The sequence below is a fragment of a genome, unplaced genomic scaffold (assembly GCF_019419815.1).
Source record: "Pyrus x bretschneideri cultivar Hongxiangsu unplaced genomic scaffold, Pyrus_bretschneideri_v1 Contig2, whole genome shotgun sequence".
Taxonomy (NCBI): Eukaryota; Viridiplantae; Streptophyta; class Magnoliopsida; order Rosales; family Rosaceae; genus Pyrus; species Pyrus x bretschneideri.
In genome coordinates, this window is record NW_025999501.1 from 8,183,549 (window position 1) to 8,206,688 (window position 23,140).

The 23,140-nt window shown below is 36.4% G+C and overlaps 3 protein-coding genes and 1 long non-coding RNA gene across 5 annotated transcripts; all 4 read left to right on the forward strand.

The window, feature by feature from the left end:
• Positions 1-1,362: 1,362 nt before the first annotated feature.
• Positions 1,363-6,526, forward strand: LOC125476935 (WAT1-related protein At1g68170-like). Of its 2 annotated transcripts, XM_048583620.1 has the most exons (7): positions 1,363-2,186; positions 3,299-3,361; positions 4,931-5,300; positions 5,387-5,545; positions 5,651-5,802; positions 6,003-6,293; positions 6,409-6,526. In XM_048583620.1, exons 1-6 carry the CDS (start codon positions 2,032-2,034, stop codon positions 6,214-6,216), a joined length of 1,113 nt encoding a protein of 370 aa, XP_048439577.1. In that variant the 5' UTR covers positions 1,363-2,031; the 3' UTR covers positions 6,217-6,293; positions 6,409-6,526. The 2 variants fall into 2 exon arrangements, with proteins under 2 accessions (XP_048439577.1, XP_048439578.1); XM_048583621.1 differs by lacking the exon at positions 3,299-3,361.
• A 2,106-nt stretch (positions 6,527-8,632) lies between these two features.
• On the forward strand, positions 8,633-11,191 carry LOC125468045. The gene is made up of 4 exons (XR_007257972.1): positions 8,633-8,808; positions 9,775-9,825; positions 10,148-10,755; positions 10,879-11,191. It is a non-coding gene; the product is annotated as an uncharacterized LOC125468045 (long non-coding RNA).
• A 1,057-nt stretch (positions 11,192-12,248) lies between these two features.
• Positions 12,249-17,649, forward strand: LOC125476767 (tubby-like F-box protein 8). Its single transcript, XM_048583277.1, has 6 exons — positions 12,249-12,606; positions 12,784-12,865; positions 13,505-13,933; positions 14,144-14,231; positions 16,015-16,147; positions 16,730-17,649. Exons 3-6 carry the CDS (start codon positions 13,586-13,588, stop codon positions 17,433-17,435), a joined length of 1,275 nt encoding a protein of 424 aa, XP_048439234.1. The 5' UTR covers positions 12,249-12,606; positions 12,784-12,865; positions 13,505-13,585; the 3' UTR covers positions 17,436-17,649.
• A 2,971-nt stretch (positions 17,650-20,620) lies between these two features.
• On the forward strand, positions 20,621-23,101 carry LOC125476768 (protein ROH1-like). The gene is made up of 2 exons (XM_048583278.1): positions 20,621-20,855; positions 21,433-23,101. The coding sequence occupies exon 2, from the start codon at positions 21,579-21,581 to the stop codon at positions 22,773-22,775; it is 1,197 nt and encodes a 398-aa protein (XP_048439235.1). The 5' UTR covers positions 20,621-20,855; positions 21,433-21,578; the 3' UTR covers positions 22,776-23,101.
• The last annotated feature ends 39 nt before the right edge of the window (positions 23,102-23,140 follow it).

The following is a 23,140-nucleotide window of genomic DNA, read 5'->3' on the forward strand; positions in this document are numbered from 1 at the left end:
CGTAGTATTAAGTGACTAAGATTTATAATATTTTGAGACTGGAGGAATAGCTTTCATTGATTAACTTTACAAAGAATAATACAATAATATATACTAGTCTAGGAGTGACTTTAAATGGGAAGTAATTAATGAAACGTGTAATTAGCAGCAGTTATAGATACAAGGCAGCAACGAGAGATTATGATGCACAAGTCAACGATTGATTTGCCTAGATGGTAAAGATGATTGGAGGCTTGATAACTGGAGGAGATGGTGGAGTTATGGTTGGTGTAGGAGTGATAGACGGAGAGGATGAGACTTCCCTTGTACACCCCCGCAAGACGGTGGATCCGTCGACTACGCCGATATTGGACCGAAGAAGTTGAAATCAAGGACGAGAAAACGACTTGGTCAAGGTGTCTGCAAGTTGATCAGTGGTAGAAACGTGGGATACTTGAAGGCTGCCGCGAATTGCACGATCACGAACAAACTGAAAATCAAAATCGATGTGTTTCATGCGAGAGTGGAGGACTGGATTGGCACAATAGAATGTTGCGCCAATGTTGTCACAGGTGATTGTAGGCTTGGTTGAAGAAACACCAAGCCCGCAGAGTAAGGATTGAATCCATGCAAGTTCTATGAAGAAAAGATCGTGTAATATGCTGTATAATATGTTTACCTAAAGTAGTTGATATGAAATCCCATTAAAAGAGGGATGCGATTTCCTAAGCATTATTGTAGAGATAATTAGTTGACTTTAGTTGTGTGTATATATTGTACTTTTACTTTGGCAATGCAATATAGGAAAAGTATTCAGTCCATCACTTTCCATAGCCTTGCAATATACCATTTTAAAATTCATTCCTTTTAATATGGTATACAGAGCATAAGGTCCTATTGCCTGCGTTTTCAACCCTGATCATATTTCCAAAATATCATGTCCGAAACACCATCGCAAAACGGTGAAACCAAACCCAAAAATTCAAACAATTTAGGTATGGATTCATCAAACCCATACTACTTTCAACATTTAAACAATCCTCGTCATATGCTAGTTTCGGAAAAATTGAATGGATTCAACTATCCATCTTGGAGTAAATCCATGATTCATGCTCTCATAGCCAAAAACAAAATTGGTTTTGTTGATGGCTACATTCAGCCTCCCTCAACAACAGATCAATCAAAAGAATATGCTCTCTGGAAGCAATGCAATGGTATGATTTTATCATGGCTCACTCAATCTGTGGAGGCTGATCTTTCCAAAGGAGTTGTTCATGCCAAAAACGCCCAACAAGTATGGGAAGATTTCAAAGATTAGTTCTCACAAAAGAACGCACCAACAATTTATCAAATCCAAAACCCATCGCATCTCTCACACCGGGCTCCATGATAGTCTCACCATATAATATTTTGAGACAAAGAATAGCTTTCATTGATTGATTTTACCAAGAATAATACATAATATACTAGTCTAGGAGTGACTTTACATGGTGGGAAGTAATATTTTTTTTTTTTTTTTGTCGAAATGTAGGAAATTTATTTAATTTGAAATGCGAACGGATATATTAGCATCTTCTGCTAAAAGATTAAAAAGAAACTTCGGTCCTAATTCATCCCAGTCAAAACTCCCGCTATGCTTAATCACGTGCGCTGCCACCGCATGAGCTGCACGATTGCATTGCTAAGGTGTAAAGCAAAACCTCACCAACTGGAACAAACTCACCATCCTCCAAATATCTTGGAGATAAATATCAAGTGTCACATTAGTCGTGATCACCTTGTTAAGCATCTGGATCAAACCTTTTGAATCCGATTCCACTACCAAACGAACCTCATGCTCCATAATGTCACTATTGAGCATCATCTCCATACCTCGCCTTATTGCTTCAGCCTCCGCCATTATTGCAGCCGCAAACCGTTGTCCACCCACTCCTCCCGCAAGTTTGGGTATCCCGGCAAAATCTCGAAGATCCCAGCCAACACCCCCTACCTTCGAATCCTTCCGCCATGCCGCATCACAATTTAGCTTCAAAAAGCCAAAGCTAGGCTTCAATGCTTCATCCATTTAGAACCATTGCCCCCGTGCCCCACCAAAGCCGAGGCACCCTCCTCGAGATCCCCTCTGTTCTGCCGCTTCCCCCCTTCCACTGCCATAGCCCCATTAAACTCACATACTTGCTGCTTCCACAAATCAATTGCCGCATGAGGTACGATTCGAATTCCCAAGATATTTGAAATATGTAATTAGCAGCAACTATGTATAGACAACAATTAGAGATTATGATGCACAAATGAACGATTGATTTGCCTAGTTGGTAGACTGATAGAAATGATTGGAGGCTTGATATCTGGAAGAGATAGTGACGTCATGGCTGGTGTAGGAGTGATATAGACGGAAAGGAGGAGATTTCCCTTATAAGATTTATATCCCTACCTAAATATGACCTTTTCTTTTCAATTCGATAAAAATATCCCTCATATCGTCGAAGTTCCCTTAAAAACATCTTCTATAATGATGTCCAGACTATAAACAATCTGAATGATTAAAACCCTTCAGATTGCTTATAATCTTTCGTGTATACACCTATGAATATAAAGAGACCATGATCTCTTTTTTTTTGGAACATGTTATTCATAATGATAAAAAGAGAGATTTTCTTCAAAAAATATACATGGGGAAAAATCTGAATAAGCTCAAATTAAGAATAAAAATCCCATTAAGATTTAGGACGATCCATCACACCTGATTTCACAGTAAGATTTATGATATATGCAGCCGAGTTGGATGCATGCCTCAGAAAATTTCATACAAATTTGTAGTGTTAGAAGTCATCCTCTCTCTCTCTCTCTCTCTCTCTCTCTCTCTCTCCCACCACCACCACCAACAACGATATTATATTTTTGAATCATACACAAGAAGGATGGGGTGCATGCGCATTTGTAATATGTTAAATGGGTTGAAACCAATGTTGGTAATGGTGTTGGTTCAAATTTTAAGTGCAGTACTGAATATAATTTTCAAACTGGTAGCAAACGATGGGATGAGTTTAAAGGTCTTCACTGCCTATCGTGTCCTTTTTGCCTCTGTCTTTATGATACCTCTTGCTCTTGCACTTGAAAGGTTAAGTGTTGCCTCTACCATATATACCTTTTTAATCTTTCCATTTCTCCAAGATGCATGGTTAAATGTCAATGAGTGAATTGGTTTTTCATTCATAATGCAGGTTATAGCCCCTGAATAAACTAATAAAAAGTCTTATTAATCTTCTACTGCTACTACAATATTTTTCGTTGATTTTAATTGTCTATTTAAGCGCAGGAACGGAAGATCAAAAATAACATGGACAATACTAGGTCAAGCTTTTCTCTGCGGATTGTTTGGGTAATATATTAAAGGGGCTTTTAGATTTTAGGACCTAAATAAGATTACTTTTAGATTAATCTGCATGGTTTTTTCTATCCCATTTAAGTCCTTATTTTAAAATCTTAACGCCATGTCATATTTAATTGCCTCCATCACATTTACAAACTTGCCATCCACATTTTCCTATTCAATTCATAATTAAGAATAAAAATTGGAAATTTACTTTCACACTCAAATCACCCATTAAACACTTAAATCAAAATTCTAAAATTTTAAATTTTTTGAAAAGTACTAATTAATAGGTACAAGAAAATAAATAATTTTTTTTATATTGATTAATTGTGAATATAAACGTGAAAGAAATGACAAAAATAAATTACAAAAGAAAAGCAAAACATCATCACTAACACAATTCCCATCTCCATAAGAAAAAAGAAGAACCCTCATAAAAATTATAAGTACATTAACAAAGTGATATACATGGGTATGAAAGTATAAGTGCTTAAGCATAGGTACAGAAGTATAAGTGCATAACCATAGGTACGGAAGTATAAGTGCATAACCATAGGTACACAAGTATAAGTGCATAGGCATAGGTACGGAAGTATAAGGGTATAAACATAGGTACGGAAGTATAAATGCATAGGCATAGGTACAGAAGTATAAGGGCATAAACATAGGTACATAATTTCGGTATGCAAACTTTACTCCGTGTATCTTCATATAAGTACACAAATCATAGATTTAAAAATACGTACTTGTCAATCTCCATTGACAAAAAATTATCATACACGAATAAACACAATCCATAGGTATACACAAATAAACACAATTCATAAGTAAAAAATAGATTGCAAACCTTAGTTGTTCCAAAATGCAAGAAACATACGAATCATGAGAATATACAATTAAGAGAGATAAGAGATAATATAAAGGAGAAGTGTGTATGTGAGTTGGACATGTTGCTCTTCATAAATAAGACCTAATTGTGCAGCTCGTATAGACATTTCGTAAAAATATTTTTTTTATTGATTTCAAAATAAACATGAAAGCTCAAAGGCCTAATAGTCAATATTTATTAGCTAAATCATAGGAAAAGGGCGATTTAGGAACAGTGATCAAAATTAAATATTAGATCTTACACTCGGTTTTTTTGAAAATTGAATCTTATGAAAGGATGTTAATCTAGTTTTCTGTATATTGAATGTAACTATGAAGCTCACACACTATGTCAATATGAGGGTGTAAATATAAAAAATTTAAAAAGAAAATAATATGTGCAAGAGAGAAAAGTTAGAGAGAAATGTAAGAGAGAGAATGTGAGTTTTTTATTTTTAAATTAGAGAGATAATTGCATGATTTTATTTTGAGACAGAATTGTCTTTTCATTTTTTTTTTTTTTTTTTTTTTTACAAATTTGATTTTTTTAATACGTAATTTAGATTGATACGATAAAGAAAAAGTAAGCCTCCAATTGCATTTTAATTTTTATACACATTGTTTTCAGATTCTCTCTTGATTCCTAATTCATATATAAGTTGAAGTTTTTCTAGTTTGATTGTTGTTTTATGATTACAAATATGGCAGCCTATCACTAGCTCAAAATTTGTTCATGGAGAGCATTGCGTTTGCGTCAGCAACATATTGTGTGGCGATAACTAATCTGATTCCGGCAATAACGTTCCTACTGGCGGTATGCTTTCGGCAGGAGAAGCTTTCGTTAACAAGTATTCCAGGAATGGCAAAACTTGCCGGAACAGCGGTTGGGTTGGGAGGAGCAATGGTCTTCGTATTCTACAAAGGCATCACTATCAAAATTTGGTCAGTTCATGTTAACCTCATAGACACGAAGAACAAAACCACTTCATCGTCGTCGCCCCACCCTACCAATTATGCCTTGGGTGCAGTGTTAGCTTTCCTGGGCTGTACGTGCAATTCACTGTGGCTCATAATTCAGGTTAATTTGAGTGTTGATGATTCCGTTGCTTTTCTTCATTTTCTTTTCCAGTTTTTGACGTGGGGGTTCATGAAAATAAAACGCAGGGAAAAATGACTAGAACATTCCCATGCCCCATGTCGGCCACAGCTTTGACATCGCTAATGGCAACAATTCAATCTGTGATTTATGCCCTTTGCGCGGAGAGGGATTGGAAGCAATGGCATTTGGGCTGGAATATTAGACTACTTGGAGTTGTTTATTCGGTGAGGGGCCTGTATCTCAAGTAGTTAAGATTACGTTTACTGAATCATTATTTTAATTATATTAGCAGCTGATTGGTACTGGTTGGGTGTGTTTGTGCGGTGTAGGGAATATTGATTTCAGGAATTGCGGTGACCTTGATGGCATGGTGTATAAACATGCGAGGGCCATTGTATGCAGCGAGTTTCTTTCCTGTCTTACTTGTACTCGTTGCCATACTTTGTTCATTGTTGCTGGAAGAGAACTTGTACCTGGGAAGGTACGTACGTATATATATGCACGTAATTCCTGTTCTTTTTGTATTTAGGTAATTCAATTATTGTCGTACATGAAATTTGAATTTAGACTCATCCAACAAATGAAAATTTAACTACTAGACCCAATGGTCACCAGTGCACTATATATCCTTACATAAATTTGTTAATTTAAATTTATGGGTTATGTGGAAATGAATGACAGCATACTAGGAGCAGTGTTCATCGTAGGTGGGTTATACCTATATTTATGGGGTAAGAGCATCGAAATAAAGAGGATGAATAGGGTAGAACCACTCGAAACCCCGCGACCTTCAGAATTTCAGTCTATCGAAATCGTTACAACATCAACATCTGCTCCGGCCATTACCACCGGGAGTAATGACAACAACATCACAAGGAATAGCAGCAGAGGTTAAAAGTACCTACTTCAACACTCCTCAACTACTTATGGATTCATATATTCTGTTTGGTAAATTTGGAAACTAAACCTAAGGTATGTTTTATCTGTTTTACCCTCTCATTGACTACAAGAAAAACATTGCTCTTGAATCTTGATATACTGTTCTTCTTCCTCACCGTTTTATTTAACTATGAGCATATATATGCAGGATCAAGAGACTATAAACCGAAAGTGCAGTGGATGAACGTTCGAGGAAGGCCACAGCTATTTTTATTACATATCATGTACTCTTTCCCAAACCAAAAAACAAAAAACAAAACTTCTGATAATACATGTGATGATTCCTTTGTTATATTATTTTCTTTCTGATTTGTGATTTCCTATCATGATGTTATATGTATATATTCCTATTATATGATGTTATGTGATAATTAAAATAACTATATATCATGATCCATTCTCAACCAATGTGTAACACACTCTTAATTTCCAGCAAACCAAAAGCTAACAATTTGATCTTCTCACATGGAGCTTCCATTAGTGACATTTGGTAGAGCTTATTAACCACTCGAGCCAATTATACAATCAATCAGAAGAACCATATTAGTATGCTATCAGTACTCCGCCCATGAAAATTAACCTTGTCCATATACAAGGTTGGAATTTTGAAAGCTTAGCTTGAATTCTGCATCACTCTCCCAGCTTGCATCCTCATTAGGGTGATGTTTCCATTGAACTGAGAATTCAGTAACAGAAGTATGACCATGTTAAATCAACCGGCATTGCAGAATTGCAATGGGAGTGTCATGTATGAGTCCAACATCCATACTACTGGAAGAGGAGAGGAAGAAGAGATACCAGAACCCAAATGCTTTCTTATATGCAACGTACTGAACTAATCAAAACTACATTCCCACCTAAGCAGCCTCCAACTTTGATCTAAGTTGAGATAAAACTCAAGCCCTGGCCCGCAAACTTCTGCCAACCAAATCTAACTTTGCAGTTCCAGATTCATAAGAAGAGACAAGAGGTGATTGACCAAAGACAACCTCAAAATGATTGTGCTTAGAAGAAGTGTTAGTTGATGTAATACTAGTTTCAAACCATGGCTAACCATTGAACCCAACGTTTTGTTTGATGAATGCAAAAAAACCTCAAATAAGTTTCATACCCCTATTGACTACCTCAGTTTAACCATCAGTCTAAGGATGGTAACGAGAACTTGTACAAATTTTTTACCCTTCGCAAAGCAAATAAGTCTTTCCCAAGTATGTCCTGGGGAGGACTTCCAAATTTCAAAGCATTTAGGCAAAACGAGAAGAAATGGATCAGAAAAAGTTAAATGAGAGGAATTAGAAAATGGACCACATAAACATTACAAAGGTATCTAAGAAGGATTTAGGATTGGTTTGGTATTGCTATGCTTTGAAAAAAAAAACTATTTCTGCTATGTTGTGAGAATAAACTCATTTTTTCTGCCTCACATTTTCAGCTTTTTTTCACCCAAAACTGTGAAAATAAGCTATTTTTAAGTGTTTACCAAACACTTTTTTGAGCTCAGCTTTTTTTTATACCCACATTTTATAAAAGCACTTCAGTACCAAACCAGTACTTAGAATAACTCCTTACAAGTCAACAATTTGCCCGTATCCTCTCACATGTTTTTGTAATGCTCATGTGGTGCATTTCTAATTTCTTCTATCTAACATTTTGTAATCGATTTCTTCATCACTATCCTAAATTCCTTGGAAGTTCAAAGTTTGTCACAAACATATCCATTTTTGGGCTTTTGCATAGTGATGTTGACATATGGCTCGATAGAAACCTTGGTCAATTACTTTGTATTGGTTATCCTTGTTTTTCTCTTCATCATAAATTAAATTGATAGCTTTAGGTATTAGAAGGGAAATCATTTGTTTTGTAATAAAATGAGCTCACATAGAAATAATTTTTGTGAACCAAGTGAAACTCATTTTCTCTTTGTACGTTTGTTACTTCAATCAGTTTATATATTGTGAATTTTCTTTATTTATTTGTTTCCTTCAACCATCCATAAAATAACGATGATACTTTTGAAAGTATCAAACACTATTCCTAAATTTTGTTCTTTTTAAATGGGCATTCATTCATCCATCAATCCATCAATTTTTACAACAATGTGGACTTTCCATCCTAGTGATTGCATACGATTTTCCTTCTGTAGTAATTGTAGACCATATCCGTAAGTAACGTGTGTCGGCGTCTAGCGCACGTGTAGAGGCGTCGTTTTCCTAGCTACAATTCATGACAGTCAAAAATGGGCGACCGCTGCAGTGAAGAAGAATATGGGTCCAATGGCTTTTTCGTAGTTCGATTGCCATTCGTGGGCAGTTTGAAACCGTTTGTGTCTTCTATTAAATTTGGAAACCAACCTAACGAACAGTAGAAGTCCAGAACTAGATCACCGTTCAGTCGCAGCAAGCAAGAAGGAGGAAGATGATGAAGATGAAGAACGTCGTCGTAGTGTTGGTTTTGTGCGTCATCTTCTCTGGTATGGAGAACGCCGTCGTAGACTCTGCTGCAGTTGACTGCTATGATGCTTGCAGCACTGGCTGCGTCCAAAGCGACAGTATGTTTTCTACCTACTTAATTACGTACTAATTTATTAAATTATATGATTAATTAGTGTGGATTTGGACTTTCTGATTGAAATTTTATGTGTTTTTAACGAGTTTGGATTCTGATTTTCTGACTGAAATTTTGGGTTTTATTTGAACTGTTGTAAATTCGAGTGTCGAAAGAAATTTAAATCAGAGTTGCTAGAAAATATTATCAAGTACACTACTGATAAATACAATTCATGACAAATACACTTCTGATAAATACAATTTTAATTGGAATTTTGAGAAATTTTATTGGATTTATAAATATATGGGTTTTTATTGAGTTTAATTGACTTCTAGGGATTTTATGTAAAATTTTAAGCGAATCTCCTTAAATTCTCAAGATGAGAGGTGAAATTTAATAATGGTTAAAATATACTATGAATTCTCTCAAAATTTCTAATTTTAAAAAATTCTTTAAGTCAATTTCCAATTAAATACACTTGAGATGTATAAATTTCTCTATGATAGAATACACTTAGATTTTTTCGAGAATCACTTAAATATTGTTATCATTTGATGAAAAAAATATGAAGCATATTTTTTAATCCTTGACAATCGAATTTCAAACTGTTTTAGCTTGGATTTGGTGATTAAATTAAAATAAAAAATAAAAAGCCATTTATATTGTTCCCTCGCAAACAAAACAAACAAATAAATAAAAGCTACTGGTTTTTTGCTTTTTAATGAAAGGTCCTTGTGCTGAAATCTCAGTCTTTGCTTGCATATTAGCAAATTATGGCATCATATAGTTATTAAGTTTGAGATTAGATAGGGAGACGGTGATGAATTTCATGCAAACACTTTAACTGACATAACTCATATTTACGCTATTGCTGATACGGTCAATTGCTTGTTATTATTTTGATAAATTTGTAATTTGTATGTAGTAATTCATTTGCTAATTTGGTGATTCATTTGTGTGCGTGCAGCGAGACTTATGGCACGCTGTGACCGCAAGTGCCAGATTAGGTGCGGTCCAGGTAAAACCCACCGCCCTACACGATCACACATCCATCACTCCTCGTAATATAATTGAACAACAAAACTAATCTATTTTTTTAGAGTCACTTATACTACGTCATATATCTCTTTATTTCGAATATATTAAAAGAGAAATGGCAAGGCGACTTTCTTAAAGTCAGACTTTTGTCATTGTACGGTTTAACGTTAGTTTATGTGATTAGATGTAGATTATTAGGCCCATCATTTAACTGGGCCTAGTCATATCAATCTCAATGGGCCCGTTCTTGACTCTAGTCCAGTATAGGCATATGCTAATTTTGCTTTGCATGCATTGTGCAGATTCTCAAGTTGAGCAGAATTTCAATTAACAAATGGTGAAGAAAATTGACGACCGCAAGAAGAAATAATATGTAACTTATGGCAATGGAGATAATCTAAGCCAGTAATAAATGAAAACATTTGTGTTTTGGAAAGTATGCGAGTTATTGTTTGAAGAACCAAATTACTTGATCCTTTATATTTAAAGTTACTTTTACCAAAAAACTGTTTCTGGGTTAATTTCATTCATCAACCTCGTAGTCTTAGGTTTGATTACTAGTTGCAACTGATATGATACATGTCATGTAAATGAGAGAGAGATATGGGAGGAATTTTTTACATAATAGTTGTTAATAACTACTTTGTCCTTCCGCTTGAGGATATATAGTTATCTAACGATTGTGCCTTTCGAAGTAGATCGGAATACATAACCTTTCGAAGTAGATCGTTAATTAAATGAGACATTCCGGATTAGGCATGTGGCCTCGAAAGTTGTGCCATGAAGCCAACAATGATAAAAGAATTTTGTTTCAAGCTCACGAGAGACACGGGGCTGCTTCTCGCCATCTCTAAGTAACTGCAGCCGTAAGATGCACAGATCTTGAGGCAAAAATGCTTTGGACTCAACAGTAAGATGATTTCAGAAAATCTTCTATAAATAGTTGAAGCTCTCCTTTGCATCTTTAGCTTTTCTTTTCCATATTTCCAACCAAAACATGGTTGTTCTCAGTGTTTTTCATTCTGTTCCTCAGCTAAAAGCGCCATCCTCTTCGCAGTCTTCGCATATGGGTACAACTCGAGTTGAGTATCAAGATTTTTGAGCAGGTTCTTCTTCATTGCAGCCCTCTTAGCTTCCACTTAAGGCGGATTATGAGTGCTAAAACGCCGAGCATCTCATTGAAAAAGAAGTTGACTGCTTGTTTTAAGCACTTAAAGAAATTTTGGGTCAAGCGTGAGGGCTTGTCTCCTTCGAAATTTTACTCATTTTGCCCTATCCATGGGGACTTTGTGTAATGAACTTGTGCCCACACATTTTGCTAAGTGTTATCTACCCAAGCCATTAATTCTGTTAGAGTAAAATAATTTTAGGACTTTTCATCTCTCGATTCCTTATCACGAAATAAAATTTAATTCGACAATCTTTCCAAAGTAAACAAACTCAGAGTTAAGTAACAAAGTCAAACACAAATAAGCTTGTAGGCCCGGGCTTTTGTCTTTGCTTAACAACATTGAAACAAACAATGTAATCTCTCAAACTCTATGTTTATAAAGATTACGACCGAGATAGTAGAAATACCACCCTATTCAAACTCTAGGCCTAAGACCTATGAAATTATTTACTTCGAGATTTGTTGTGATGCATTGATCGGATTAAGAATGAGAAAATTATTAACTTTGTCTATAATGACCTCTAGATTGTAATGTATGTCTGGCATGTTTCCTCGTTGGCTAGTAGTAATTGCTAACACTTGCAGAAGATTGATCTAAGTGTTTGCGAGAAGTATTTTCTTTAAGCATGACTTTGTATCCATTTATTCGTTTGCCTTGTCCAATATTGGGTATGAAGATTTTAATAATGGCAATGTGTCATCAAGAAGAAGATGCTTAATCCCTAGTCCGAATTTGCATGTTCATCCTAGTGAACCTCAAACAAAAGTTAGGAATTTGGTCGCTTGAATGTGGGTTGAAAACACATTTGGAATCCTTTTGTTATACCCTATATGCATTGGACGTGAACGTTTTTTTATCAGGTTAGAATAAAGCTAACTTAACTAATGTATGAATCGGATCTCTTTTAACTCTCTTAGCATGTGAACTTTATCTTTTTAGCTTCACATTTGAAACTCACGTACTAACAATTAATCAAGAGATGACATAACTTTTAATTTGAACGTAAATCCTAGTAGACTTTATTATAAGTGTTTAAATCTTATTTTTTTCATTAAAGAGTTCTCTTCCAATTTCCCTACTACTCCGAGAAGTGTTATCCAATTAAGCCGAAAGGTGAACAGTCAAACACCACATTTGGTCTTCATCGTCTGCGAATGGGAATAAAAAATTCCGCTGCAAACGTCTACAGATTGGGGCAAATTACAGGAAAGTTCCATTTAACATAAAAATAAAATATCCAATAAAAAGGGAAAAAAAATAAAAGAAAAAGAAAACTAGGTCTCCCCTTTCATACTTCTGGTTCGTGAACTCAATTTAATGTGGGCTTTGGATTCCGCGTTTCTGGGTAGAGAGAGAAAGAGAGAGAAAGCCCAAAAGTTAGAGAGAGAGAGAGAGAGAGAAAGAGAGAGAGAGTGAGTGACGTTGATAATGGTTTTTCAGCTTTTCTGACCCGACCTCCTTTTTCTTCTTCTTCTTCTTCTGCGCTGCTTCCTTTCTTTGTATTTTGCAAACCAACCCAGAAATATAAAACAGAGAAAAAGGTTGTCTAATTGTTACTTGATGTTGTCTTTGGTCAGCTGATGTTTGAGGTACAGATCTGTTCTTTGTTTGGTTTTTCTGTTAACATTTGTAAGGATTTTCCGTACAATTTATGTTTTTTTTTTCACCTGGGTCAAATGCCCAGGAAAATCATAGGGTTTAACTTTAAGGGTAAGCTGTTCAAGTTTTGTGCTTTTGTAATTTTGATGCGTTCTTGTTGCTCGCAGATCTTTGACTTTTTGTGATTAAGCCATGGAGCAGCTTTGACCAGCTTAAGCACTGGGATAATTTGGGGGTTTTGTTCAACTGGTAAGTCCCATGATTATGTTTTTGTTGTAACAAAGTTGTATTGAACAAATTATGATAAAAATCTAGTAAATGTAATTGTTGTCATGGGTCAATTCCAAATTTTGATCCTGCACTTGTTTACTCTCGATGTCGGTATGTAGAAATGATTTATTAGTTTACTAATTCAGGGTTTGTTTGTGATCAATTGCTGTAAGAATTTGTTTTTCGGTTATACTGTTTTCTCGGTATGGTCATTTGCAACTTTGTGTTTCGTTCTCCACTGTTAACATGTGATTGAATTTCGATTGTATGATGTCAACCCGTTTTTCTAACGCTGGTATCGTTTTTAAACTTACATGATTGCAGTCTAATATGTCATTTTTTATAGTCTTGATTGATGGTTGCTATGCACATTCTTAGCTTATGTGGCTTATAGATCGTTACGAGCTTTTTTGGGTCCAAATTAGGGTTGCAGTTCCAAAACTTTTGTTACTAAAGTAAAGTCTGGCTCTTTATGCTACTTTGTAGCCCATATGAATCTGCCTTTCCTACTTTTCTTTGTCTTGTCGATTCTAGTTACGTTTTCTGTATCATGTTATGTTTTATTCTCTGTTAAGAAGATTGTAGGTAGCAATTGATTCACTTTTCGTTTGTGGGCAGCCATATGCACAAGCTAAGTGGAAGTCAGAAGATTTTGAAGAAGATACACAATTGTTTTTGGTACTCTTTACCACCACAAGAATGTCATTCCGTAGCATAGTTCGTGATGTTAGAGATGGCTTTGGGAGCTTATCTAGACGAGGTTTTGAAGTCCGGCTGACAGGCCATCATAGAGGAAAATCTCATGGATCGTTAAATGATTTACACGACCAGCCTGTCATTGTTCAGAACAGTCGTTGGGCTAGCCTCCCCCCAGAACTATTATATGATGTCATTAGGAGGCTGGAGGAGAGTGAGAGCACATGGCCTTCTCGAAAGCACGTTGTTGCATGTGCCTCAGTTTGCCGTTCTTGGAGGATTATGTGCAAAGAAATCGTTAAGAAGCCTGAGATCTGTGGGAAGCTTACTTTTCCTGTGTCGCTGAAGCAGGTTTTTCCTTTTAATTCATTTAATGTGATGCGCAGCATGAGTTTGTGCAGAATCAATTTTTTCTTCTCCAAGTATATAATGAAATCAAAGTTACTAAGATTCTGTATATGGTGCGTGAAGCTTGTGATAATAATTTGTATTGAACCAGCTGGACATCATATGATCTTGAGAGCAGCACTTAACAGATAATTATTTTGTTCGGTTTTTCAGCCAGGTCCACGGGATGGACTCGTTCAATGCTTCATTAAAAGGGATAAATCTAATTTAACATACCACCTATTTCTCTGTCTTAGCCCTGGTGAGCATCTTTTCTAACTGTTTGATTGTATTTGATTCATTGCTGGTAGCCTGTCAACCCATTAATTTATCGATCAAATATTTCTAAATATGAGTCACCATTTATTTATTGCTATCACTGAATCCGTGTTTATTTATCAATGAATATCACATTGTTCAGATTACAAAAATATATATCTCATTTAATGTTTGTCAATTATTGAATTTCCGTGGGTCTGCTAGTCTGTTTTGGTTAAACTGTCACGTCTTTTATGTACATGAATGTTTACAGAATTTTAGCTTCAAGTAGTCTTGTTATGAAAAGCAGGACCTCTTGATCAATTCTGGTTTACCTGCGAAAAATGCTGAACATCTATTTTTGGTAGATCTTTATGATTTTATTATCATTTTCTAAAGATAATTTGATCAATTGCCAACTGAATAGAGACTGTATTCAAGTCATGTATGTATTTGGATGCTGAGAATGAAGTTGAGCATATTCCATCCGTATTTACCCATAAGGCTGCTACATCATCTTTGAAGTCGTTATATGTATTCCTTGCGGTTGTAAAAGAACTATTCCAAGTCTATTAACTTGGTTAGTTTTCCAGCTTTCTATTGATTGAGATAGCCTTTCCCTCCTTCAGTGATTGGATAGGCATTTGGTGTAGATGAATACGGAATATTCATGAAGAGTTTTTGCATTTTTTATGAACCTATGTTCAATAAAGAATGATCATAGTCAGAATGAATGTTCATTACTTCGTTATGATCCAATCCTCTTCTCAAAGCCTATATAAACCCCGTTTACTTCCTCATTTCACAATTAAATCCTTCACCAGTTAGTTTGAAAGAGGAAAGAAGTTAATAGTGGTGATAGCATTAATACATGAATGTAAAGTTGATTGTAAGGTGGCTTGAGTGAGGGTGCGGTGTGGTGTGAAAAATTTTTAGGTTGTCAAGGTTTTATTTACATGGCTAGAAACTTATAGTTTGTAGAAAGTTACTCTAGGTATTACATTTTTCGTAATCTTTTTTTTTATTTCATTATGACATGGTATTATCAATCCCTAATGGTACGTTTGTGTGAGGGACTTCCAAGTCCCAAGGGATTTAGGCCAAGTGAGGAAGAAATATACTACAAACATTATGTAGGAGGGATTAAAAATGCACTACATGAGCATTGCAAAGGTATGTAGGAGGAATTTGTAAATGACTCCTTCCATGTAGTCATCTGCAAATCTCTATCACATGCCTTTCCGATGCTCGTGTGGTGCATTTTTAACTCTGCGTATCTAACATTTTGTAATCCATTCCTTACTAGCTTGGCCTCAATCTTTTTGGGATTTGTATGTCCCTCACCCAAACAAAGCATTGTGTCAATAATACTTGCAAACTTCTAGACCAGGAATAGAGTTGGACGTGTACAATGCATCTCGATGCATGTTTTGGTCTTTTTAGCATGAAAAATTACAATAGGTACTGCACTGGTAGTAAAAATGCAACAACTGAAAGTCTGCAAAATTAATAGATAAGTTAACTAGAGGCATACGCATGCACCCTCTTTATGTCAGACATTGATTTTCCATTAGAACTGTCCTAGAAATCATGGGTCATATGATAATTCAACATTCTTTTTGAGGTGATTTCAAGATTTGTTGATGATGTTTACTCTTTATGAATAATGAATATTTATGCTGGCTTGGTTGAGAGCAGACCATATCTAGTTTTCCATGCTTCTGTAAAGTTTACTTTTGGCTTCCGAATTTAATTCTTTTTTGTATAATGTCTCCCCAATTCTGCAGCTTTGCTAGTTGAGAATGGGAAATTCCTTCTTTCTGCAAAGAGGACTCGAAGAACTACTTATACAGAATATGTTATCTCTATGGATGCTGACAACATTTCTAGATCAAGCAGCAGTTACATTGGAAAGTTAAGGTAAGAACATGACGCAAGGACACCGAAAGCCTATTTTCAGTGCACAAGCATACACGATTAATATAATATATAGTTTTTCCCATTTCTCAAATGAACAGTTGGATGATATCTATTAGTTGTATTCCTCTTATTAGTTAGTTTTTCCTTTCTTTCAAAGACCTCTGAGTCGTTTTGCTTACCATGGAACCCCATCGATATTCTTCCTTCAGAGGAAGCTTTGCCAGATAAAATGAATAGATTTGGTATAACCTCTCTTAGCAATGCAAACAAAATTTTCTATTTGGAAGACAAATATCGCGCTTCTTTGTGTAGGGGAGTGGATGAACCGTATATAAAAGTGAGGCCTTAACGTTGCAAATTTTTTGTTGTTATGGAATTCCACGTGCCAAAAAGAATTAGTATAAAGCATAGTTAGAACGTAGACGTGCCTTCAATTATGCAGTACTATTAGGGATGGCTACGACCCAATGGACTTACAAGAATAGTTGATCTTTTAATTGTTAATCATTTATTTATTTTACTTGCTTATAGGACCTTTTAGAAATTTTATTTTGAAGTGTTCAACTTTGTTTCTTTCTCCAGGTCAAACTTTCTTGGCACAAAATTCATTGTATATGATACGCAGCCTGCATACACTTCTGAACATGTTCCCCCACCAGGGCGGTCAAGCCGTAGATTTAATTCCAAAAAAGTCTCCCCAAAAGTCCCGACTGGCAGCTATAACATTGCTCAGATAACATATGAGCTAAATGTGTTGGGCACACGCGGTCCTAGAAGGATGCATTGCATCATGCATTCTATCCCGGTCTCATCTCTTGACGCAGGAAGTACCGTCCCTGGCCAGCCAGAACTCCTTACCCACGCCCTGGAAGACTCGTTCCGAAGTATCTCATTCTCAAAGTCTCTTGACCACTCAGTCGAATTCAGCAGTTCACGATTTTCTGAAATCGCTGGACCCCGAGACAATGAGGATAGCAAGACAAGACCCTTGGTTTTGAAAAACAAGCCCCCACGATGGCATGAACAGTTACAGTGCTGGTGCCTGAACTTCCGAGGCCGGGTAACTGTTGCTTCTGTTAAGAACTTTCAGTTGATTGCTGCTACTCAGCCTGCTGCCGGTGCACCTACTCCATCACAGCCAGCGCCACCAGAGCTCGACAAGATAATCTTGCAGTTTGGCAAGGTTGGTAAAGATATGTTCACGATGGATTATCGTTATCCTTTATCTGCATTTCAGGCTTTTGCCATCTGCTTGAGCAGCTTTGACACTAAATTGGCTTGTGAATAGAAAAGAGCAAATGGACGGTGGTAAGCGGAAAACACCGTTGACAATCGCTCTTTCTCGCCTTTATCTTCTCTTCTTTAGTCCTGCTCTTGTTTGCATTTACTTAGGGTAGGAAATTGTTTGTTGTATTGTTCAAGAACTCAATTGCCACCCTAGTAACAAAAGGTGTAACAACATTTTAATCTCAGATATTTAATGTCACCATGACTTTCTGCCATTCATTCGTATACTGTAACCCGCCTTCTGGCCTGTTGTTTCGTGTTGCTTGGCTGTCGAATGCTTAGTTATACTTTGATTTCGCCAACCCGATTTCCTTGTTTTTCCGGTTGTGGCTGAGCTCGTGATATTGTGTGGTGGCGAATGGCGACGGGTGGTCGGTTGAAGATGGTGGATGTCACAATCATGTTGTAGGGAGGGATGGCATTATGGTAGTGATGATGTTAAGGCGGTGGTGGTTTTGGTAGGCTGTCAACTACTTTGCGTTTGTTGGCATGTTATTTTACACAATTAAATGCCAATTTCCTTTTAAATTTTGTCAATCAATCAATTTTTCACAGCTCCGCATGCAAGATTTGGCACTAGGCATGTCGTGTTTATTTTAACGGATTGTGTTGAGTCAAATTCGTTATCTTATCGGATTGTGTTGTGTTAAACTTATTATCTTAAGGAATTTTCAACAAGTGATCCGATAACGATCCAGTTCGTTAACGAGTCGTGTCGTTTCGTGTTGGCTTAACGGTTCATGCAAGAAATTGTCATGCCTATTGTCTAGACATGGCAAGCAGCTTGTGTTCGTGCCGTACAAGTTATCTTATTAGTTTTTTACTAGATGACTCGATAATGACCTAACTCGTTAACCTGTTATCCAAAACTTGTTATTCTTGTGTGATTTGGTATCAAATTAATGGGTTGTGCAAGAAATGATATCTTCTAAAAATAATAACTATCCTTGCCAAGTTGCCATGTTATCGGGAACCCTAAAGTTTTTACTTTTTAATTTTATTACTATTATTTTATTTCAATGGAAAATCATATTCCATCCAATTCGACTTATTTTTTTTATGTTGCTAAAGGACAGCCTTATTCAAATAAAAAAACTTAGTGCATCCAGTTCCAATACCATCAAATAAGAAGGTGTTATACGTTCTGTTTGTGATACATAACTTCCAAGTACGTAAAAATGTAGTTTTTCATTAAAGTAACTAGTATCATAAGTTTTTCGTTAAAACTTCCATATCTAATTGTAGCTAGAGCGTCTACCACGAAATTAACTTCTCTGAATATATGGGTCCACTTGGATTCTTTCCTACCGTTCTTTTTTATCCTTTGATGCATAGGAGAGCAAAGCTCTATTCAAACACAAAATTATCATATGGTATTGGAGGAGGCTACTGTTGACCATTTTACTTCTCGACTCTTCACGAGATAGATACGCTAAATGAGGTCTGTGACACCTCAGATTACAACCCATCATAAGAAAATTCTTTCAAGCATTTTAAATATTTTTTCGATAGGGTATATATTTTGGTGGATATATTTGTAACATCCCAGATCAACTAACGGAGAGGAGGTGATATACTTTATATGTACATGCCCACCTTCTATAGCATGAGGTATTTTGGGAACTTATTGGCTTCGGATTCCATCGAAACTCCGAAGTTAAGCAAGTTCGGGTGAGAGTATTCCTATGATGGATGACCCATTGAAAAGTTTTCGCGTGAGTTCTAGGTGAAGTCTAAACTTCACAATATATCAGAGAAACTCTTGAATTTCCATCAAAATCAACAGATTCATCGATATTTTCGACATATCAGTTAACCATCGACAAACAATTACATGACATTCTATAAAGTTATGTTTTAAATATCCACGTTTTTTTAGCAGACTTCTTCATTTCTATCAAAGACATCCGATATCAATATATTCATCAATATTCTCACAAATTTGTGTATTAATATTACCAACTATTACGGATATTTTGAACACTGTTTTTAAGTCAAAGACAAGCAAACCATCATGGTCACCTGATGAGGAGCAATCACTCCACAAATATTGGCCCGGTCACTGGGCTAACCCGCAAGTGGGTTAAAGCCATCCAGAGATCATAGACTCTTAATTGCGACATCTATGAAATTGGATACTTTTGTTAGGATTCTAGGGATCTTCACATCTTAATCATTTATCGTGTATTGTACGGTCATAAATCATTTGATTTTTTTATTTAAAATTTAACGCAAATAATATTTGACGAAAACTAATCGTACGATGGATGATGAACGGCGTGGGGTTTAGGGTTTAGGGAAATTGGATCTCTTCCTTCATCTATCACGCCCTTCCACTCAAATGGCTAATTAAATGGATCGACCATCGACGTGATAACGGTTTATGGACACATGCCGCGTATACTTCTACGAACTAGGATCGCTTTTTTTTTTTTTTTTTTTTTTTTTTTTAATACACTAATCTTTATCATTGTAAATAGAGTTTAAAATATCGATATGAGTGGAAATATTGATATAAAAATTTGTAGAAATATTTATGAATATTTCGATATCAATTGTCTTCGATAGAAATGATGGAAACTCTACTTTAGACTCTAAGACCAGTTAAAATTTGCAATAATGCTAAGGAGACTCTTAAAGTGAGACTCCTTAAGGACTTTCTGCTCTCTCATATTTTTCGTATAATGTTTGGCACCGGAATTGTGTCAAAAAGAAGAGATGACGGAGAGTCCATAAATAGTCTTATATTTGAGATAGTCTCCTTAGCATTTCTCTACATGAGGTGATAGAAAATTTATAAAGAGTCTCACTTTTTCGAAGAAAGTTTCCTTCGCATTCCTCTACGGAAGAAGATCCTCTCCGGATCCACATTATAGGGATCTTGGAGATCCCCACATCCTAGCCGTTCATCGTACATCGTACGATCAGTTTTCGTCAGATGCTATTTGCATTTAATTTTAAATAAAAAAAGTCAAATGATTTCTGATCACATAATACACGATAAATGATTAAGATGTAAAGATCTTTAAAATCCTTATAAAATAGATCCGGATAGTATCCATTTCCTTCCTCTGCACACTCGTGATTAATAAATTTGCATTATAATACATTTGTTACACACACGTCATGTCTTCGTTAAATTAACGAAACGTATCCCATAATTTACCTAATAAATAAATCCAACGGAGACACGGCGACACCTATTTCAAATTTTCTTATGCTTTTCTAGTCAAAATATATTTCTGCATCTTTCGCTCCTGGATTTTAGGTTTCGATGGAAGCATAGCGAGAGGGCTGACTCGGTACGCAAGCACGTCTGTCTGTCTGCGTTCTTTTGGGTCAAGTGTCTGTCTTCGATATTCTTAACAAAAACAGAGTTGAGAGCTGAGCTTCTGAGCCTCCCTTCCAAGCAAAACCAAAGGTACTTTTCTTTTCTTTCACTTCTTCTCAGAATTTATAATTTCGATCCTTTGCCTCCTGATAATTTCTGAATCTGGGTATTTCGTATTGTTGCATATTAGGGGTGTATTCAATTGGGATTTTGAAGGATTTTAATTTTTTTTAATGAATCTAGGAGTATTCAATTAGTATTTTAAGTGATTCTTTGAAATTCAATGTGTATTTGATTAGGATTTTAAGATAGTTTATTAAAATCCTTAGAACCCGGTGCATTTAATTAGAATGTTAAAGAAGTTTATAATATTTCATATGTATTCAATTAGAATTTGAATTTAAAGAATTTGGAAAAGTTGAGGAATTAGAGAAAATTAGAGAGATTTTGTAGTGTATTTTAAACATCTACAAATCTCACCTCTTCCCATGAGATTTATAAATCCATTAAAATCTCTCAAATTCCCAACTGAATACACCCCCTTAGAGTGGGATTTGTGTTTGTGTTAGGGTTTTCATATCTTTGCATTTGGTTGTTTGAGTAAAGGTAGAAGAATAGAGGCTAAAATTTGTGAGTTTTCAAGCTGATAAACCTGAATGAATTGTAGGTGGGTTTTGAATTGTTGTCGATTTTTCGCGGTTTGGTGCATCGAATTTAGCTGAATCAGAGATGGGTTTCTGTTGATTTTGCGAATTCTGTGGGTTTTTTGAGTGTTCTGAGGGGTTTGGTGTTGGAATCTTTGGCTTTGTCGGCATGCCTTCTACGAACAATTTGGGTTCTTCTTCGCCATTGACTTCGTTTGGTCGCTCGATTTGGAGCCGGCGAGAGCCATTTCAATCAACAGAAGCTAATCAGGAGTCCAGTGAGCAGGAATTAGAGGTTCAATCTTTTCAAAAGCTTGTGACAGACCTGTTTCATGACTTGTCAGCTGTTGGTGCTGATGAATTGCTCTCCATTGCGTGGATTCGGAAACTTTTGGATGTTTTCGTTAGCTGCCAAGACGAATTCAGGGTTTTATTGTTGAAAAACAAGGCGCAGTTTTCTAAACCGCCGTTGGAGCATTGGGCGGATGAATACTTAGATAGGAGCTTGAAGGCACTTGACATTTGCAATGCTGCTCGTGATGGGATTGACAAGATTCGTGTGTGGCATAAGCATTTAGAGATTGTTCTGTGTGCCTTGGAGTCTCGCCAGAGGGCATTCAGTGAGGGCCAGTTCCGTCGAGCAAGAAAGTCTTTGGTGGATTTGGCAATTGAAATGCTTGATGAGAGAGACTCTGGGTCTGTTTTTTCTCACCGCAACTGGTCTTTTGGGCTTAACAATAACGCAAGAAAGGATGCTCGCCGTCGCCAACACTCATCTGGGAGTTCAACTGGGCATTCCCGCTCTAACTCGTGGAGTGTATCACACTCTTGGTCTGCAGCTAAGCAGCTTCAGTCAATTGCAAGCAACTTGGTAGCACCTCGTGGAAACGAGGTTATTGCAACAAATGGGCTTGCAGGCTTTGTTTTCACAATGAGTTCTGTGCTCACATTTGTTTTGTCGTCTCTTGTGGCTGCGATCCCATGTCAGGATCGAGGCATTAGCACTCATTTTTCAATCCCACCGCAGTACTCCTGGGGCATCCCATTATCCTCACTTCACGAACGGATAATAGAGGAATCTAAGAAGCGAGAGCGCCAGAACTCAAATGGGTTGCTGAGGGAGATTTGTCATGTCGAGAGATGTACACGCCACATGACAGACTTGATGGATCTGGTTCAGTTTCCATTAACGGAGGAACAGAAAGTGGAAGTCGAGCAAGAACTGCAGGAGTTAGCATCGATTTGCGAAAACCTTAAGAATGGACTGGATCCTCTGGAACGCCAAATTAGGGAAGTATTCCGTAGGATTATGAATTGCAGAACGGAGGGTCTCGAACTTTTGAGCAGCGCAAACAATCTGGAGTAACTTAAAAGAGGTAAGTTTCGACTGAGCATGAAATGTACAAATCCGCGAATACATTCGTTGTTTTGCATATTTCCAAGTTGCAAGGAGATAAGTAAAGTGGTCAGCAACAATACAAAGGTTAAACAAGCGTCGTGAACAAATCTCTTCGTGTAAGAATCTCTTCGGTTTCTCGAGCAACTAGCATTTTTTGTTTCTGGGACGTAGGAAAATGAGGTCTGTATGTCACAGTTTGGTTGGTATATGTTATGTTCGAATTAGCAACATTCTTACAGTTTGTTTGTAACTCTGGTTCTTTTGATACATATCACTCAAGTACTATTTAGTTACATATTTACAAATCGTGAACGGATCAACATCGGTATACC

Bases quoted from the DNA above. Each gene is read 5' to 3' on its own strand.
- LOC125476935 (XM_048583620.1), top strand. From the start codon at position 2,032: ATGCTTCATCCATTTAGAACCATTGCCCCCGTGCCCCACCAAAGCCGA. The intron at 3,362-4,930 runs GTAATATATTAA...CAAATATGGCAG, and splicing joins TTTCTCTGCGGATTGTTTGG to CCTATCACTAGCTCAAAATT. The intron at 5,803-6,002 runs GTACGTACGTAT...AATGAATGACAG, and splicing joins GAGAACTTGTACCTGGGAAG to CATACTAGGAGCAGTGTTCA.
- LOC125476767 (XM_048583277.1), top strand. From the start codon at position 13,586: ATGTCATTCCGTAGCATAGTTCGTGATGTTAGAGATGGCTTTGGGAGC. The intron at 14,232-16,014 runs GTGAGCATCTTT...CCAATTCTGCAG, and splicing joins ATTTCTCTGTCTTAGCCCTG to CTTTGCTAGTTGAGAATGGG. The intron at 16,148-16,729 runs GTAAGAACATGA...TTCTTTCTCCAG, and splicing joins AGTTACATTGGAAAGTTAAG to GTCAAACTTTCTTGGCACAA.
- LOC125476768 (XM_048583278.1), top strand. From the start codon at position 21,579: ATGCCTTCTACGAACAATTTGGGTTCTTCTTCGCCATTGACTTCGTTT.